Genomic DNA, 19315 nt, shown 5'->3' with positions numbered 1-19315 from the left:
ACAGTGTCCACATTTTTTTTTTTGCAAACCTGTTACTGCATGATTTTCCTTCTATTACAGAAAAAAAAATCCATACAATTTTGTCTCCTAAGAGATAAAAAAACAGTTTCTGCAGCATGGCAAATTAAAAAAAGATATAATTCCATTTTCTCAAAGATCGTAAAATATCGTATTTTATGACATTGTTGACATTAAAAAAATTAATTAAAATTTTTTTCTTGAATTTATGAGAAATACGTTTAACAATTAAAAAAAAGCAAACCAGTAAATAATAACTTTTTGGAGGCTATAAATAAATACATTTTGTATATTTAAAAATTATAATAGTTATATTAATGCTTAATATTAATTAAACAATCAATTTAAGTTAAATTAAATTTCATATTCGTAAAAACCCTGACAAGTGTTGCAAATTGCAAACCTCACAGAAAATATAAAAGCATAAATAATATATTGTTTGACCTTGGTTGAAAAGTTTTCAGCACTGACCCTTTGCTGAAAAAGATAAACAATTCCTGGAAAATGCATAGCCTTAATTTTTGACATTAAGCATCTTTGCAACATTGCTTTTTCATTGCTAAAAACATTTAACTTTTTGTATTTTACTCAAGGTTTAGGTTTAGAAATAAGAAATGGTCCAAAAGATGAGATTCCCAGGAACTGCCAGTTTCCTTGTGAAGTTCAGCATGTTGTCCAGCTGGTGAACATGAAGACACTGGGACAGACTGATTTAAAGGGAGGACCTGCAAATTCCGACACTGGTAAGTTCCACATGCAAATACTTCATTGTTCAATGTAATTCCCTTCTTTGATTCATTTCTTTGCATTCCGTTTCGAGGGTTTAACTCAACTAAAGTTCTGTGCTTTTCTCATGCTCTTCGCTAAACAGAAGGTCAGTCCCCTCTGCAGAACTCTCCTGCTATTTGCTGTCTGTTAGTTTGCTGACAAGAGACACCTCTTGCCAAGAGAGCTCTAATCATCTCTCTTTAGTCACATACCTGTCCACTCTGCCAGCCCAGGGAGACCTTCATAGCCGTTCTTACAGTTTTTATTTATCCAGACATCTGTTAGCCTCACATCACAGTGCCAGACTGCTGTCATCTCACCCTTAGATTCTAGAAAAAGACTCAAATAATGCCCTAGCAAGATATTAATATAATAAGAGGTCAATCACTGACAAGAGGTGTTGGACTGTAATGAGATCATATGAGATGTTTCTACATATACAAATATTGCAACAAAAGACCGCAGCCTCTCCTTCTACATCAATCATTTCCCCCCTGTTTCATCACCTAGCAACAACGTATCAAAACACTGTGGGCCTTGTGTATGAAACCATGTAGTTGTAGCTTACAGCTTTGGATCCCGAGCTGGCTGTTATGCTGAAATGACAAATGGCAGTATTTTGTGTTTTGTTGCCAGGTTGCCATGACCTTAACACTGCTATTTCTTGCAGCCTTGCGCTAAATAACAATTGAAAATATGCCAATTCCAAACCAACAGATGGCAAGGGCCTCACAATTACAAGGATTATGAATATGAAAGCAGTCATATTGTCATAAAGAATGTCGTGATATTGTTAGTCTAAATACAAACAATATTACATTAACTATGTTAATACATTGTTACTTTGTTTGAATGGCAGATGTTAGAATATTCAGGGGTTAATTTGGGTTGAAACAATCCATCTTTGAATAGAAATTTAGCTTGATTTATTAAAAGTTCTACATAAACAAGAACCATAGATGTATGTCTTCTATTTTATTCTGGTTTTATGGTTGATTTATAGCAGACATGCACTATATTGCCAAAAGTTTTGGGACGCCTGCCTTTACATGCGCATGTTCTTTAATGACATCCCATTCTTAATCCGTAGGGTTTAATATGGAGTTGGCCCACCCTTTGCAGTTATAACAGCTCCAACTCTTCTGGGAAGGCTTTCCACGAGGTTTAGGAGTGTGTTTATGGGAATTTTTGACCATTCTTCTAGAAGCGCATTTGTGAGATCAGGCACTGATGTTGGACGAGAAGGCCGGGCTCACAGTCTCCGCTCTAATTCATGAGTTCTATGTTCTATCTGGTTGAGGTCAGGACTCTGTGCAGGCCAGTCAAGTTCCTCCACACCAAACTCACTCATCCATGTCTTAATGAACCTTGCTTTGTGCACTGGTGCACAGTCATGTTGGAACAGGAAGGGTCCGTCCCCAAACTGTTCCCACAAAGTTGGGAGCATGAAATTGTCCAAAATGTCTTGGTAGCATTAAGAGTTCCTTTTACTGGAACTATGGGTCCAAGCCCAACCCCTGAAAAACAACCCCACACCATAATCCCCCCTCCACCAAACTTTACAATTGGCACAATGCAGTCAGGCAAGTATTGTTCAACCACCAAACCCAGACTCGTCCATCTGATTGCCAGACAGAGAAGTGTGATTCGGCACTCCAGAGAACACGTCTCCACTGCTCTAGAGTCCATTGGCGGCGTGCTTTACACCACTGCATCCGACGCTTTGCATTGCACTTGGTGATGTAAGGCTTGGATGCAGCTGCACAGCCATGGAAACCCATTCCATGAAGCTCTCAATGCACTGTTCTTGAGCTAATCTGAAGGCCACACAAAGTTTGGAGGTCTGTAGCTATTGACTCTGCAGAAAGTTGGCGACTTCTGCACATTGTGCGCCTCAGCATGCGCTGACCCCGCTCTGTGATTTTACGTGGCCTACCACTTCATAGCTGAGTTGCTGTTGTTCCCAACTGCTTCCACTTTGTTATAATACCACTAACAGTTGACCGTGGAATATTTAGTAGTGAGGAAATTTCACGAATGGACTTATTGCACAGGTGGCAACCTATCACACTTGAATTCACTGAGCTCCTGAGAGCAACCTATTCTTTCACAAATGTTTGTAGAAGCAGTCTGCATGCCTAGGTGCTTGATTTTATACACATGTGGCCATGGAAGTGATTGGAACACCTGAATTCAATGATTTGGAGGCAAAAATGTATTTTGGCAACATAGTGTATATATATAACCTACAAACTAACTTACTTGCTAAAAAGTATAAATAGCAATCAGTTGACAAAAGACATACAGTAGATTGTTTACAACAGATCTTTCAGCAAAGTTTTGATCATGTTGATAATTTAGAGGTCTTAGAAATTTGCTTAGGCTTTAGGGTTATGTATAGCAGCTAGGATTTGGTAAGCGTTTTCTTCATGTCTGTTTACTAGAAGAGACAGGTAGCATCAAGGCATCCTTCACAAGGGGTGCTGCACCCCAGGACTCCTCCCATATTGCTTTTGGGTCAAAAGTTATCGGCCCTCCTCCGCTCACCGCCAGGAAGAGCAGCACATCTGCAAACAGGAAAGAAGAAAGATCCAAGTCTGAATTGAGCCTCAACTTACCATCAGGCAAATACATATTTATTTATTTTCTTGACACATAACATCTAGTATCTAATGAGGTTAATGAAAATTTTAGTTCAAAGATTAGATTTTAGTACTGATACATGAGCTGATGTAGTCTGGGGAAAGCAATCTTTTTGTACTGTATTATGTTTCCAAATATAGCCCGAGCTGAAAATGTGCAGCCACGACCTCCACTTGAAAGGCCATCCACTGAGAGAATGGGATCTAGGAGACCACAGAGAATCCACAATACAAGGAGAGAAAAATCAAACACAGGTGACCTTATTAAAGTATATTTCAGTAAATACCACCTTTTTAAAAAAAAAAAAAACGTGTTTAAAAAAAGTCTCTTATGCTCACCAAGGCTGCATTTGTTTGATCAAATATACAGTAAAAACTGTAATATTGTGAAATATTATTAAAATTTAAAGTTTTGTTTTTTAAAATATATTTTAAAATGCAATTCATTCCTGTGATAGCAAAGTTGAATTTCCATCATCCTTACTCCAGTCTTCAGTGTCACATGAGCCTTCAGAAATATGATTTAATTCTCAAGAAACATTTCAAGCTTGATAACCATGATACATTTTTTTTTCAAGATTATTCGATGAATAGAAAGTTCAAAAGAACAGCATTTATTTGAAATAGAAATCATTTGTACAACATTATAAATGTCTTTACTGTCACATTTGATAAAATTATTGTGTCCTTTTTTTGAATAAAAGTGTTAATGTCTTATATATATATATATTAGGGCTGTCAAGCGAATAACATTTTTAATCAATTTAATTACTTAATCGCAAATTAATCGCACATTACATTTGGCTGAGAAATTACCCTTAAAAGATAATTTAAAGTCCTTATTGTGTTAAATGAGAAAAGCACAAAATAAACATTACAAAAAGTAGCTTTAGAAAATTTTTTTTTTTGAACAATACTTTTTTTTAATTAATATGGATTTTTTTTTTACGATACTCTAAATAAGAAAGTAAAACTGCCAGTAGGTGGTGGTAAATGTCTAAATAAGTAAGTCATTGAGTCATTAATTTATTCGATTTGTTCCAATGGCTGATTCATTCAGGAATGAAGTAAATGGCTCTTTATGAATGGGCCATTGAATCATTGATTCCCTCGATTCTTTCAAAACACAAATTCATTCAGAAACACCACTGTGTTGCTTGTTCTGCTATGGCTTTATAGGTAAAAGAAACTTATTTATTGAACTGTTGTATAAAATCAGAATCCCATTGGCACTCATGATATTTGCGACAAAAACAGCACTCTTGTGATTAGGGCTGTAACGATTTGACCAAAAATAAAAACCTCGATTAATTGAACATTTGACCTCGATTACGATTAATGAACGATTATTTTTCTTTCTTTATTTTTCTTTTTTTTTTGCCCTCATAAGGTTGAGTAAGTTCACTGATAAGGTTTGTACTGTATATATTTTCTACTATTAAAGGTGGAATTTTTTTTTCTAATGAAAAAGTGCATTGTGATTTTAAAATACTTGAAGGAAACGGTTCACTTTCAGCAGTTTACATTTATTTGAATGCATTACTGAGAGAGTGATTGGCCCTCATTTATCAATCTTGCGTACACCAATTTTCCAGCGTACACCTGGCGTACACCCAAAACCACGGTGACTTTGAGATTTATCAATATGGACGTTGGCGTACCGCACGCTCAAATCCTACACCAGCTCAGGAGGTGGTGTACGCACGTTTTGAGTTAGTGCGAAAATGCGCAGAAAAACAATTCCTAACACCACAAAACGCACTGACAAAGATATGCTATATTATGACCCACTGTAACAACAACAACAACAACAACAACAACAACAAATAAAGCCCTATTCGCACGGGATAAGTATTATCTGGGGACCTCGTGTGATTTAGAAATTACTCCCCCACATCTGAATTTTGCGTGGCGCATTCGCACGAGATAAACTGTGATTTTACTCGAATTTACTGACTTATCTCCCGGATATGATGTTACTTGAAAATGTTTTTTCGTTATATAGCTGTATGAAATTATAAACAGTCGTATAGATATAATTTTGATTGTTTTAGTAATACAAATAATTTCGTATAATAACAATATACGACGGAAGATTCAGTTTCAAAGCTAATGTAAAAGTGCCCATTTAAGCGAGTTGTCATTGTACTGTTCTGTTTTTGTGTTTTTCATTAAGAATAATATTAAACACACCATTCAAGCAATTAGGCTACTCCCAAATTGTGCTCATTCTAAAGTGAAAGTAGTAGTCTATAATCCGCGCGGCCGCACGGGAAGTCATAACGGTGCGCATTATATGCAGCCTATAGCTCCATTCTTCGTGAAAGATAAAGATAGAAATGCGCACAGGACACAAAAACCTTGCAAAAATTATATACGATCCGCCTAATCCCGGCCAAATAGATGCCGATTCGCACAGGACTAATATTATCACAGGACCTCGGTGTTCGGCGAAATATGGTAGGTCATTTGCGGGGGAATTTTTACTTTACATATTACAGACATGGCCGATTTGCACGGGATTAAGATCACAGACGTTCTCTGCAATTATTACAAATCACCAGAGCTCCCCACATCCCGTGCGAATAGGGAAGTAATTATAAACTTAAGTGTTTATTTTTGTGCAACATGGACTTCAATGTTTAATTTGTGTGACTTTACCAAAGCATTTGATATGTATTCCTCCAGTTGCGAGCCTGTGCGCTTTACCTGACGTTGGTTAGGCCCGGTTAGCTGCGCACGGACTGGAACTGAACATAATTCTGACTGACAAAATAATAAAAATGACATTCTTCTTCTTTTAAATAATAATAAAATAAATAATAATAATAACGAAATTCTTCTTCTAAATAACAATAAGCGTCATTAATAATACAAATCATAATAATAATAAGAATCTAACAAATTGTCATGCAATTATATTAATGTGAATGAATGGTACTCCACATCACATCATCATCACTATTGTACACCCGAATACATGTGATGTGATACGAAATTAAATGCATATTATTTCAAAACACGTGCTGTAAAATAATTAATTGTGATAGGTAATTTCTCATCCAAAAAGCTATTTAAACTGGATTTCCACCGTACACCTTTTTGTGGGCGCCTTTAATCCCACTCTTTAAACTCCCAAATAAAACAAAACTTTTTTTTTCCACTTCCCTGGTGATGGTCTCGATCTCCACGTCAGAGAAGTTTCGCTTCATTGCCGTCTTCCGAGTGTCCATGGCGTAAAATGAGGGCGTGGGGGAGGCATGAGACTTGAATATATAGGGGCGTGTTATTCTAATGACGATCGTTTTCAGCACGGCATTTATCAAGGGCAGGTATTGCGTACGCCTGGATTTCAGAGGTGCGCACAGCTTCATAAATCAGGCGGTGAGAGGAGTGTAAGCATAATCTTACGCCAACATATACGCCCGTTTCTACGCAAGATTGATAAATGAGGGCCATTGTGTGTGTGAATTACTCTTACTGGCCCTCATTTATCAATCTTGCGTAGAAACGGGCGTATATGTTGGCGTAAGATTATGCTTACACTCCTCTCACCGCCTGATTTATGAAGCTGTGCGCACCTCTGAAATCCAGGCGTACGCAATACCTGCCCTTGATAAATGCTGCGGCTGAAAACGATTGTCATTAGAATAACACGCCCCTATATATTCAATTCTCTGCCTCCCCCACGCCCTCATTTTACGCCATGGACACACGGAAGACGGCAAAGAAGCGAAACTTCTCCGACGTGGAGATCGAGACCATCACCAGAGAAGTGGAAAAAAACAAAAACAAATTTATTTGGGAGTTTAAAGAGTGGGATTAAAGGCGCCCACAAAAAGGTGTATGGTGGAAATCCAGTTTAAATAGCTGTTTGGATGAGAAATTACCTATCACAATTCATTATTTTACAGCATGTGTTTTGAAATAATATGCATTTAATTTCGTATCACGTCACATGTATTGGGGTGTACAATAGTGATGATGATGTGATGTGGAGTACCATTCATTCACATTAATAATTGCATGACAATTTGTAAGATTCTTATTATTATTATTATGATTTGTATTATTAATGACGCTTATTGGATTTAGAAGAAGAATGTCGTTATTATTATTATTTATTTTATTATTATTTAAAAGAAGAAGAATGTCATTTTTATTATTTTGGCAGTCTGAATTATTTTCAGTCTTAGTCCGTGCGCAGCTGCCGGGCCTAACCAACATCAGGTAAAGCGCACAGGCTCGCAACTGGAGGAATACATATCAAATGCTTTTGTTAAGTCACACAAATTAAACATTGAAGTCCATCTTGCACAAAAATAAACACTGAAGTTTATAATTATACTTCCCTATTCGCACGGGATTAGTATTATGTGGGGAGCTCTGGTGATTTGTAATAATTGCAGAGAATGTCTGTGATCTTAATCCCGTGCGAATCGGCCATGTCTGTAATAGGCTATGTAAAGTAAAAATTCCCCCGCAAATGACCTACCATATTTCGCCAAACACAGAGGTCCTGTGATAATATTAGTCCAGAGTGAATCGGCATCTATTTGGCCGGGATTAGGCGGATCGTATATCATTTTTGCAAGGTTTTTGTGTCCTGTACGCATTTATATCTTTATCTTTCACGAAGAATGGAGCTAGGCTGCATATAATGCGCACCATTATGAATTCCCGCACGGATTCTACTTTCACTTTTTAGAATGAGCACCAATTTGGGAGTAAATTGCTTGAATGGTGTGTTTAATATTATTCTTAATGAAAAACACAAAAACAGAACAGTACAATGACAACTTGCTTAAATGGGCACTTTTACATTTAGCTTTGAAACTGAATCTTCCGTCGTATATTGTTATTATTGCTCAGTTACGTTTTTAATTGCGTCTGTTCTCTAACTGAACGAAATTATGTGTATTACTATAAAACAATCAAAATGATATCGATACGACTGTTTATAATTTCACACAGCTATATAACGAAAAAACGTTTTCAAGTAACATCATATCCGGAAGATAAGTCAGTAAATTCGAGTAAAATCACAGCTTATCCCGTGCGAATGCGCCACGCAAAATTCAGATGTGGGGGAGTCTTTTCTAAATCACACGAGGTCCCCAGATAATAGCCTACTTATCCCGTGCGAATAGGGCTTTAGTTGTTGTTGTTGTTTTACAGTGGGTCATAATATAGCATATCTTTGTCAGTGCGTTTTGTGGTGTTAGGAATTGTTTTTCTGCGCATTTTCGCACTAACTCAAAACGTGCGTACACCACCTCCTGAGCTGGCGTAGGATTTGAGCGTGCCGTACGCCAACGTCCATATTGATAAATCTCAAAGTCACCGTGGTTTTGGGTGTACGCCAGGTGTACGCTGGAAATTTGGTGTACGCACTTTTGATAAATGAGGGCCACTGTCTCTATTCATTATGAAGCTGTGGTTTGTACTTCAAAGGTATTAAATGTATATCTATAACGGTTGAGTTTCTAAGCTACTTTAGTGACTTTACTTTAGTCACAGCTTCTGTCTGAGTGTTCGTTTGTCAAAATATATCAGGCATTAGTTCAACATAATACACATCTGATGGTCGAAACTTGCTTTAAAGTTCAAACTGGCAGGGCTTAAACCACCTACAAATGACAGCTTTGTGAGGACGCAGGTGACAGGTCTGCCTTCAGGGCGTGCGCGTTTTCAGAGACGCGACAGGGCTCGGCTCTGTGTCACTGAAAAAAGCTAAGCACTGAACGGAGAAGTTTTCCGTATTGTTGTTTTTGAATAGTGCACAATCGCTTTAAATGTTGAAACTGGCAAGCCTTTAAACGCATTTACTTGACAAACTTTATGAGCACGAAAATTAAAGCGGCTTCGGGGCTTGCGCGCGCCGTCTGTGTGTGTGTGTGTGTGTTTCAGCGCATAGGCTATAAGAACAGCAATTAACTTACGTGTATAAACTGTGTAAAACATGCAGCTACTATAGTGATTCTGGGCATCTATAAACACAGATAACTGCTCCTGCATCTGTGTGCCTTCAAACTGCACTTGATGTGACTGACGGGGCAGAGTCACGTGAAAACCGAAATAACCGACATGGGAAAAAATACGTTGGTTAGAGGTTCTGAATGTCGGTTTCGGTTATTTTTTGATTAATCGTACAGCCCTACTTGTGATATTGCGCTTGTTACTCGTGTGACAGGTTATTTCTTAACTATATTATATGATATACATATGAGAAGAAAAAAAAACATACAGGGGCACATTTGCCATTCTAACTGCATTCTATAGTCAAAGGCTCCATCACACAGTAAGTTGTTGCCCTGCTTCATGTCCGTCACCAAATGACCAATCAACTGAATGAAATGTAAGATGAACTACGTAGGTCTGGGGTGGGGCAGGTGTGTTAAATGCGTTAATACATTCTAAATTGACAGCCCTAATAAATATATATATATATATATATATATATATATATATATATATATATATATATATATATATATATATATATGTACACTCACCTAAAGGATTATTAGGAACACCATACTAATACTGTGTTTGACCCCCTTTCGCCTTCAGAACTGCCTTAATTCTACGTGGCATTGATTCAACAAGGTGCTGAAAGCATTCTTTAGAAATGTTGGCCCATATTGATAGGATAGCATCTTGCAGTTGATGGAGATTTTTGGGATGCACATCCAGGGCACGAAGCTCCCGTTCCACCACATCCCAAAGATGCTCTATTGGGTTGAGATCTGGTGACTGTGGGGGCCATTTTAGTACAGTGAACTCATTGTCATGTTCAAGAAACCAAATCGAGACTCATCAGACCAGGCAACATTTTTCCAGTCTTCAACTGTCCAATTTTGGTGAGCTCGTGCAAATTGTAGCCTCTTTTTCCTATTTGTAGTGGAGATGAGTGGTACCCGGTGGGGTCTTCTGCTGTTGTAGCCCATCCGCCTCAAGGTTGTGCGTGTTGTGGCTTCACAAATGCTTTGCTGCATACCTCGGTTATAACGAGTGGTTATTTCAGTCAAAGTTGCTCTTCTATCAGCTTGAATCAGTCGGCCCATTCTCCTCTGACCTCTAGCATCAACAAGGCATTTTCGCCCACAGGACTGCCGCATACTGGATGTTTTTCCCTTCTCACACCATTCTTTGTAAACCCTAGAAATGGTTGTGCTTGAAAATCCCAGTAACTGAGCAGATTGTGAAATACTCAGACCGGCCCGTCTGGCACCAACAACCATGCCACGCTCAAAATTGCTTAAATCACCTTTCTTTCCCATTCTGACATTCAGTTTGGAGTTCAGGAGATTGTCTTGACCAGGACCACACCCCTAAATGCATTGAAGCAACTGCCATGTGATTGGTTGATTAGATAATTGCATTAATGAGAAATTGAACAGGTGTTCCTAATAATCCTTTAGGTGAGTGTATATACTGTATAGGTATATAAGGTTGTTGGTAAGATGTTACATTATATTTTAATTGTACAAATACATTTTTTGGGACTTTTTATGTTTTCAGTATAATTTTTTTTGCATTTGGCAATCAAAATCAGCACTTGGATTTTTTTTTAGAAATGTTAATCAGACAGATGATTTTCACCCTAGAGATTCATGCCAAGAGTTCTCTTAAAATGAATTCCTTGTTGACTTTTGAAGTCTGCTGCTACTACAAAGTCATTGGATTTTATTTTAGTCTCATATGTACTCCCTAAGATAAAGAAGGTGGCAAAATTAGCCCGAACCCAGAGGGACCTGAGCTTCAAGGAAAAAATGCATTATCCTCACTTCAGACCTCACTTCTGGGCTCTGATTTAACAGCAGAAGATGAATTAACCAATCCAAATTTACAAGGTGAGTAATTATGTTCCTTACATGTCATAGTGGGCATACTTAAACTGAAGTAACTCATAACATAAATGATGTGTGGCTTGTTTAGGAGAGGGGCTCTGCTTTTTAAATGATTAACTAATTGTTTAAGTGATCAGGCATGATTTTAACCTGATGGGTGATAAAACGAGTGAAAGAAAATCCCATAGAGTAGGAACCTGCAAACATATCAATCAACCACCCAGGAAACCTTAGCAATTAATTAGCAACACCCTGACAAACATCCAGAACACCCTAAATACCATATTGCGATGCCCTGACAACCACGCACAACACCCTTTTGCACAGGAAGGCATCATTCACATTTTCTAGGCAATTTCGGAGAGGCTAGCAATAGCAAGCTAGCTTTGAAATCACCCTCTCTTCTGAGCGTCTCAAAACCTCTTCTATTATTAATTGCTATCAGGATGTGAAAAGAGTTTCAACCAGTATAACAAAAAGTGTTCATAAAAAACATTGCCTACTCTTGTAATAATACAATTCCAATTATCATAAATATGGAATAGTCTGAATCTAAATGTAAATGAAACATGTATACAACTACAAAATGTTTCTAAATCGAATCTCACACAACAGAGTTCAGCTCTACTTGTCTTGGATTACCAAAGGCCTAGCAAACTAAACGTACCAAATGAGCGATTCTGGAAGCCGCCTTGATGCCAACACCAAGAACACGAGCAGTTGTTCCACGTTAACAATCCTATCCTGCGGAGTAGGTCTAACTCGAACTTCCCTTTAGCAGAGGGAAGAGAGTTCATTAGTGGTAATGGGACATTAAGTACACTGTGTAGGTCAGAAAGAAGTCTCTTGGGTTCAGGCAAGCTTGCACCGTGGGCAATTAGAAAAGGTGATTACAATATAAGCCTGTTCAAAACGTGCCAGGAATCGAAATATGCAAAACCCCTCGGAATGGCAAGAGCGAAGGCAACTCTTGAGAGGTGCTCTGTGAGCGTGCATGCTTTAATTAGACGAAATGATACTCTGTGAAGAGCTTAATAGAGCCTTTACATCACTTTATCTGACATGGCCATTATGTTGCCGTTTTCGTATTTCATCTTAATATGTAATGAGTTGTTTAGCTGACAACGTCTTTATGATCCATGCATGGGAGCAAAACAAACAGAACAAAACACAGGCCATTCAAAACAACCAATTAGACAGGAAATGACAAATGAGATATCTGTATCTCAGTTTTTTCTCTTTAGACATCAATGAAAATAAATGGGGACAAAAATAGAGATGGCTGAAGTATCCAGCTTAAGCTGAGAAAAGACCTTAGTGATAAGTCTCTGCTAGACCTTCAAAAGTGTCTTAATAGTGTCTAAAACTGTGCTCAGATTTGCCAAGATTTCTCATCAAATTCTTCCAAAACCACATTATTTGAAAATATTTTTTAAGTAAAATTAATATAAATGTTATTCCTCTAGGTCATTTTTCAGACAGTATGTCGCATAAGGAATCTTAGGTGAAATAAGTTGATACTTAAAAAGGTCCTGTTATGCTTTTTTAAATTTTCAACATTTCTTATTGTCTAATGTTGCTGTTTGAGCATGCAAAATGTCTGTCAAGTTACAGAGCAAAAAGTCACTCCAAAGCAGGGCCGTAACCACCATAGGCATTGAGGGGGACCTCCCAATAATTGGAAATGGCCAAATTGTTTGCACCAAGATGTTAGCAGCAGATCCTTTAAGTCCTGTAAGTTGCGAGGTGGGGCCTCCATGGATTGGACTTGTTTGTTCTGCACATCCCACATATGCTCGATTGGATTGAGATCTGGGGAATTTGAAGGCCAATTCAACACCTCAAACTTGTTGTTGTGCTCCTCAAACCATTCCTGAACCATTTTTGCTTTGTGTCAGGGTGCATTATCCTGCTGAAAGAGGACACAGCCACCAGGGAATACCGTTTCCATGAAAGGGTGTATATGGTCTGTAACAATGCTTAGGTAGGTGGTACGTGTCAAAGTAACATCCACATGGATGGCAGGACCCAAGCTGTCCCAGCAGAACATTGCCCAAAGCATCACTGCCTCTGCAGGCTTGCCTTCTTCCCATAGTGCATCCTGGTGCCATGTGTTCCCCAGGTGAGCACACACACCCGGCCATCCACGTGATGTAAAAGAAAATTTGATTCATCAGACCAGGTCACCTTCTTCCATTGCTCTGTGATCCAGTTCTGATGTTCACGTGCCCACTGTTGGCGCTTTCGGTGGTGGACAGGGGTCAGCATGGGCACCCTGACTGGTCTGCGGCTATGCAGCCCCATACGCAAACAAACTTCGACACACTGTGTATTCTGACACCTTTCTATCAGAACCAGCATTAACTTCTTGAGCAATTTGAGCTACAGTAGCTCGTCTGTTTGATCAGACCACACGGACCAGCCTTCGCTCCCCACGTGTATCAATGAGCCTTGGCCCTGACCCTGTCACCGGTTCGCCACTGTTCCTTCCTTGGAGCACTTGTGATAGAGATACTGACCACTGCAGACCGGGAACACCCCACAAGAGCTGCAGTTCTGGAGATGCTCTGACCCAGTCGTCTAGCCATGGATTATAAATGGATTACTATACAACTATAGGCTATAATTAGATCTAGAATGTCTTTTACCATTCCTATTTCTTCTTTATTCCCTTAAATCCCTTTTAATCCTTTAAATATGTATTTTAATTATGTGATTATTTGTGAAAATTGTGAAAGGTGATAATTATGTAGTCATGTAATTTAATTATACCAAAAAAACAAACAAATGAAAACTTTGTTACCAATGACATGGTTTTGGCCTTGCTCCAAAGGGAATTATTCTCTACATCAGTAAGCGCTGTTTCTGAACTCCCTGAAATGCCTCGATTGTAGTCTTCCGTATCCGCAAACGTACATGTCACAAACTCAAAATATTCCTCATTTTAATAAATTACCACCCAAGGTACACGCAAAAGCACGTCCTGTTTGAGTTAGTCAGTAGTGTGTTGAAACTCGCTTTTATTGTAAGGGGCGTGACATTTCTGGAACACACTCAAAGTTGTTGACCAATCACAACACAGATTGGTCCAGCTGACCAATCAGAGAACACTGTGCTTTTCAGAAGGAGGGGCTTCATAGAGACCGAAACTAAACGGAGCGTTATTGGTAGATGTTAGATCTGTTGGAAGTAGAAGCACGACACCATATGTATCTTCGGAGATCTCATATTTTATTCTGATCATAGACTGTAAAAAAAATATGGCCGTAGTGTCCGTGACGTCACCCATAGGATTCTGAAGAGCAGTTTTGAAGCGTAAAGTAGGGTCGAGCTGGTCGTTGCCATCTTGGCAGCGCGTCATCGCGCGCCACTCCCGGATAACTGAAAATGGGCAAAGAGGCAGGACGTGGGCGGAGCTGAGGTGACGTGATGACTAACAGACAGCAGACAAACGGCTATCCACCTGTCACTCAAAGTGGCCACGCCCTTAATTATGCAGAACTTTAAGGCTTTATATAATGTAAACGAATGAGTTATAAAAAAATTCACCCTCCTCACAGTTGTCATGAAGGGCAAAATTAGCCGTATAGACCAAAACCACAATTTGTACCAGGCTGTAAACATGTTTTTTTCTGCTGTAAAAATGGGCATTTTAACATGGGGCTCAATGAGATTCTGCTCCCTACTGGAGCCAGTCGATGAATTGCAGTTTAAGTCACTTCCGTATTGGCTTCAAGAAAAACTGCGGGGAGGTTGCCGCTTGATTCTGAACAGCAACTTCACATGTCCACGCTAAGCCAACTCTTCTTCTTCTTCTGTCGTACACAAACTTTTCCTCCCGCCTACTATCCAGCGTCTCTAGAGGCAGCATAAGGAATTACATTGTAAGACACAACACCAGACTAAGAAGAGAGGTGCTGCAACAATGTATCGTTTTTTTAAATAAATCAAGCATGAAAACCTATTCTCGGTTCGAAAACGAAATCAAGTCTTTGAAAATGAGCATAATAGGTCCCCTTTAAATTATGAGCTACAAAAGAGCAACCACTGAGCAATAAAAACTGTTTGCTGTGATATCATGACATTGCATTCATCTAATAGTCCACAAAACATTATGAGAAATGTAGTGTCATCTGTATGACCTGTGCATTTGTGGTGGAAGATGATAGTCATCAGCCGGAGTAAAAGTAATTTGTTCGGCTTTCCGATGCCCTTTCTTTGTCCCTGTCTCTAGGTACGAGAAAGTACAGCTCAGGTTCACAGTTCACACAACTTCACAGCGGTTTAGTCAGACTTTTTGCTGCTGTGCGTTTTGCTGAAGTAGATCAAAGCTCTGTACACGCACACGGCAAATTCATCACTTGGTCTCTGTGGTGTCTTTTGCTCCCTGCTCTCTGGGTGTCTTCTCTTTAGTATGAGGGCATGCAGACCCCACAGGCACACATCGCCCGTCTGAATTATGGTCTTACTGTACCAGTGCTCCCTATCTACTAATGATGCTGTTTTTGTGTCAGTGGGAAAGCCAGAAAGTAACCCCCCCACTCTCCAATATTCCCGAACCCACACACACACAAACACAAACAGGCAAGTGTGCTATTTTAAATTTATTCTCTTAGGACCGCACATGTAAATTCCTGCCATCCACATCTTTAAAATATTGTTTTAATGCATCATCCCCATTTATGTATATTTTAAGGCATAATTAAAGCATAATGCTGCAGTTATCAAATCCAGCACAAATGAAAGAGCTTGGACGTATCCTATAAATTCCTACTTGCAGGCAGTTGGCAAGCGTAGTAGAATTCATCTCAATCTTCAATTTTTCTGGTTCTGCACTTATTTGCATATGCTCATTAAAATGAACGCAGGCGAGGAACATGAGTGCCGGTATAAAAATGAAAGACGAAACATTATGTTTAGTAATTAGATCTCCATTATTGATCTTTATAGAGACGGTAAGTCAATGGAAAAAAGAGGAACAAGTAGTAATTGTTTTCTCAATGTTATTACCATCAGGCCATGATTTCAAATGTTCTTTTTTTTCACAGAAAAGGGGCACTTAAATAAAAAAGCAAATTTCTCTCCTCAAATGATTTTCTGTTTCCTCACTACTGTTATTACCAAAGAAATTGTTTTAAAAATAAGGCCTAAAATTATATATACACACTCCCTTTCAAACGTTTGGGGTCGGTAAGATAATTAAAAAAAAAAGATTTTAAAAGACAGCATCATTACAGTCTTCAGTGTCACATAATCCTTTAGAAATCATTCAAATATGCTCAAGAAACATTTCTTATTATCAATGTTGAAAACAGTTGTGTTGCCTAGAATTTGTGGAAACTGTGATACTTTTTTTTAAATTTTAGTTTTTTTTTTAATGAATTTTGGATGCTTAAAGGTGGGGTAAGTGGTGTTTCGAAACTGCTTTAGTAAAGTGTCTCGGGCCGAGGACCAAAACAAACTTATAGCCAATCAGTAGTAAGGGGTGTGTCTACTAATGACGGGGAGAAGAGAGCGCCCAGTGCACGTCATTATTCAAAAAACACGACACTGGACGGACATTAGCCAAGCGACGACAGAAAGAGAGAGATGGCAGATAAAAACAAATGTTGAAGATGTTTGTGGAACAAAAGAAGGCTTACGATCAGACATGAAGAACGACCCGTGTAAATATCGAATCAGCTTTCCAGCGCTGGAAAGAACTCAAGGAGCGAAGGCCGAGGTTGCTTTATTTCTTCTCGATAGGCGAGCAACATTGGTTTTGTTTTGTTTCACAGAACTAATATACAGTATGCTGGCTTTTGCTTGAATATGCTCATGTGTCATGTTCGCTTGTTTGTCCATTTGCGATCGTATTGTCGTTCACTTCAGCGATGATAATTACCCATTCATTTCCACACCGTATAAGCCTGGAGCGTCTAAACTTCCTCACTGTCTGTTTCAAGCGTCAGCTCCCAAAGTGTGTCCGAAAAGTAAGATAATAAACTCCTAATATATGTTTGTTTCCTCTTTTCGTGATCGATATAACCCTCTAATCTTGTCATAATTGTAATATGTCCGTTAGTTGGACTGTTGTGCTCGTGCTATCGAGTTGTTCATGAGTGTTTGTGTTTTTGGGATGTAAGGGATGACTTGTTCACTGAACATTCGACCTGGATTACCATAGTAACACGCATCATAGCCTCGGCCAGCTGGCATAGATTCCGCCATAGTCGTTGCCTGGGTTACGTATGTGTGGGGCGGATCTATCAAAATAGGGGCGTGTTTGTTTTGCTGATTTTGCTGAAATCAACATCGGTTACCAGAAAGCACGTACACCACCTTTAAGTCACACAATTAAATGAATTTCAGTGCATTATACTTGGTTTGACATCTTGAAAGTGTTCGAATACTTTTTGTCTTAACCTCCTCTGTGCCACTGTCCACGTACAGATGTCCTGTATGGAGCGCATTCTTTTCAGAGATACCATTTGTTTTGAGGTTTTACCAGGACAAAAACTTCTCCGTGGTCTTTAAAAATGACTGAATGATCAAATTTAGCATTCTAATGGAAATATTATAATATTTTATTATTATTTAAATCTGACAAATTTTTTAATTGTTTGTTATAAATCAACATGTCAGGAAAATTTTTTGGGGTTTTAATCAAAATTTGACTTTCTGTTACAAAACAGGGCATTGATTTCATAAATGTCCACTGTAGAGGACACCATGAATGAAATCTTGTTTATCAGGGCCCGTATTCATAAAGATTCTAAGAGTCCTCTCAGAAAACTCCTAATTTAGCTTAAAAACTTTTACGTAGGAGTCTTAGCTTAAGGGACCGATCTGAAAACAACTCTGAGCAAGGAAAATACAAAAACGTTTATCTTAGTGAAGAGGCGGGGCTGACCCCGTTGCTACGCATGACTTTTGAAGACTGTGATTGGTTGGTTGTCCAAAAAGGGGAAAAAAGGAGCACTTTTAAGTATAGGGTCTATTCTAAGCCTTCACTTTGAAATCAGGGTTCCCACTCATCCTGGAAAACCTTGAAAAACTGGAAAATTGATGACAAATTTTCCAGTCCTGGAAAACACATGGAAAATGAGAGAAAATGTAAAATGTCCTGGAAAATCTTGTTGTTGTCTGGGAAAATTCTTTAAAAAAATAGTTATTTCTTTAGCCGAGCATAAAGAGTTTATCGCTGGCCCAAACAATTAGCGCTAGTTGCAAAAAGCACATGAATGCTGAGTTTGATACATGTGAGTAGTATTTTGAATAATGATGTTTAATAGCTAATGCTATAACTGCTCAAATGTATGCATTGAATGTTAACTCATAAGCTGCTAACTCACATCATTTTGATATAGTCACATTTGTGTGTTATAAAGTCAGAATTGCAAGATATAGTCAGAATTGCGTGATATAAACTCGCAATTCTGACCTTTTCTTCACAATTGACTTTTTTTGCGCAGTTGCGAGTTTATATCTTGCAATTCTGACTTCTTTTCTCAGAATTGTGAGATCTAAACTGCAATTGCAAGTTATAAAGTCCAATTCTGAGGAAAAAAGAATCGCGTAAATTTTCGCGTTATCACAAATATGTAAACTCGCAATTGCGAAAGAGTCAGAATAGCGAGATAAAAAGTCACAATTACCTTTTCTTTCTATTCTGTGGTGCAAACAAGCTTCCATAGTCATAATGTATGATTAAGAGCTCATATTGAAAAATGCTGGATTGTTAAGTAATGGCAATAAACTGGATGGCTTTTAAAGACTTCGAAAGCAATCTTTGGCATGATCCTTGTCTTTTATTCCCACCGTAGTAAAATTGAAAATGTCCTGAAAAAGTACTGGAAAATGGTTGCTGAAAAAGAGTGGGAACCCTGTTACAAGCGCAAATTGTCCTATTTTACCGTTCTCTCTCACACACACACACACACACACACACACACACACACACACACACACACACACACACACACACACACACACACACACACACACACACACACACACACACACACACACACACACACACACACACACACACAT

General features: G+C 38.6%; 1 protein-coding gene across 1 annotated transcript in view; it reads left to right on the top strand.

Annotated features, from left to right (window-relative positions):
* cfap20dc (CFAP20 domain containing) overlaps nt 1–19315 on the top strand; it is a gene marked incomplete at both ends in the record, with an annotated part of 42144 nt that overhangs the window by 6573 nt on the left and 16256 nt on the right. The window contains 4 exons of the mRNA XM_079841188.1: nt 624–761; nt 3231–3410; nt 3570–3683; nt 11147–11284. Coding sequence (XP_079697314.1) covers nt 624–761; nt 3231–3410; nt 3570–3683; nt 11147–11284 — 570 coding nt within the window. The remainder of the gene's footprint in view (nt 1–623; nt 762–3230; nt 3411–3569; nt 3684–11146; nt 11285–19315) is intronic.

This window comes from Gobio gobio, assembly GCF_949357685.1.
Source record: "Gobio gobio genome assembly, chromosome: 17".
Lineage (NCBI taxonomy): Eukaryota > Metazoa > Chordata > Actinopteri > Cypriniformes > Gobionidae > Gobio > Gobio gobio.
The sequence above is the reverse complement of the archived record's forward strand: the minus strand, read 5'-3'. Positions and strand labels throughout refer to the sequence as shown.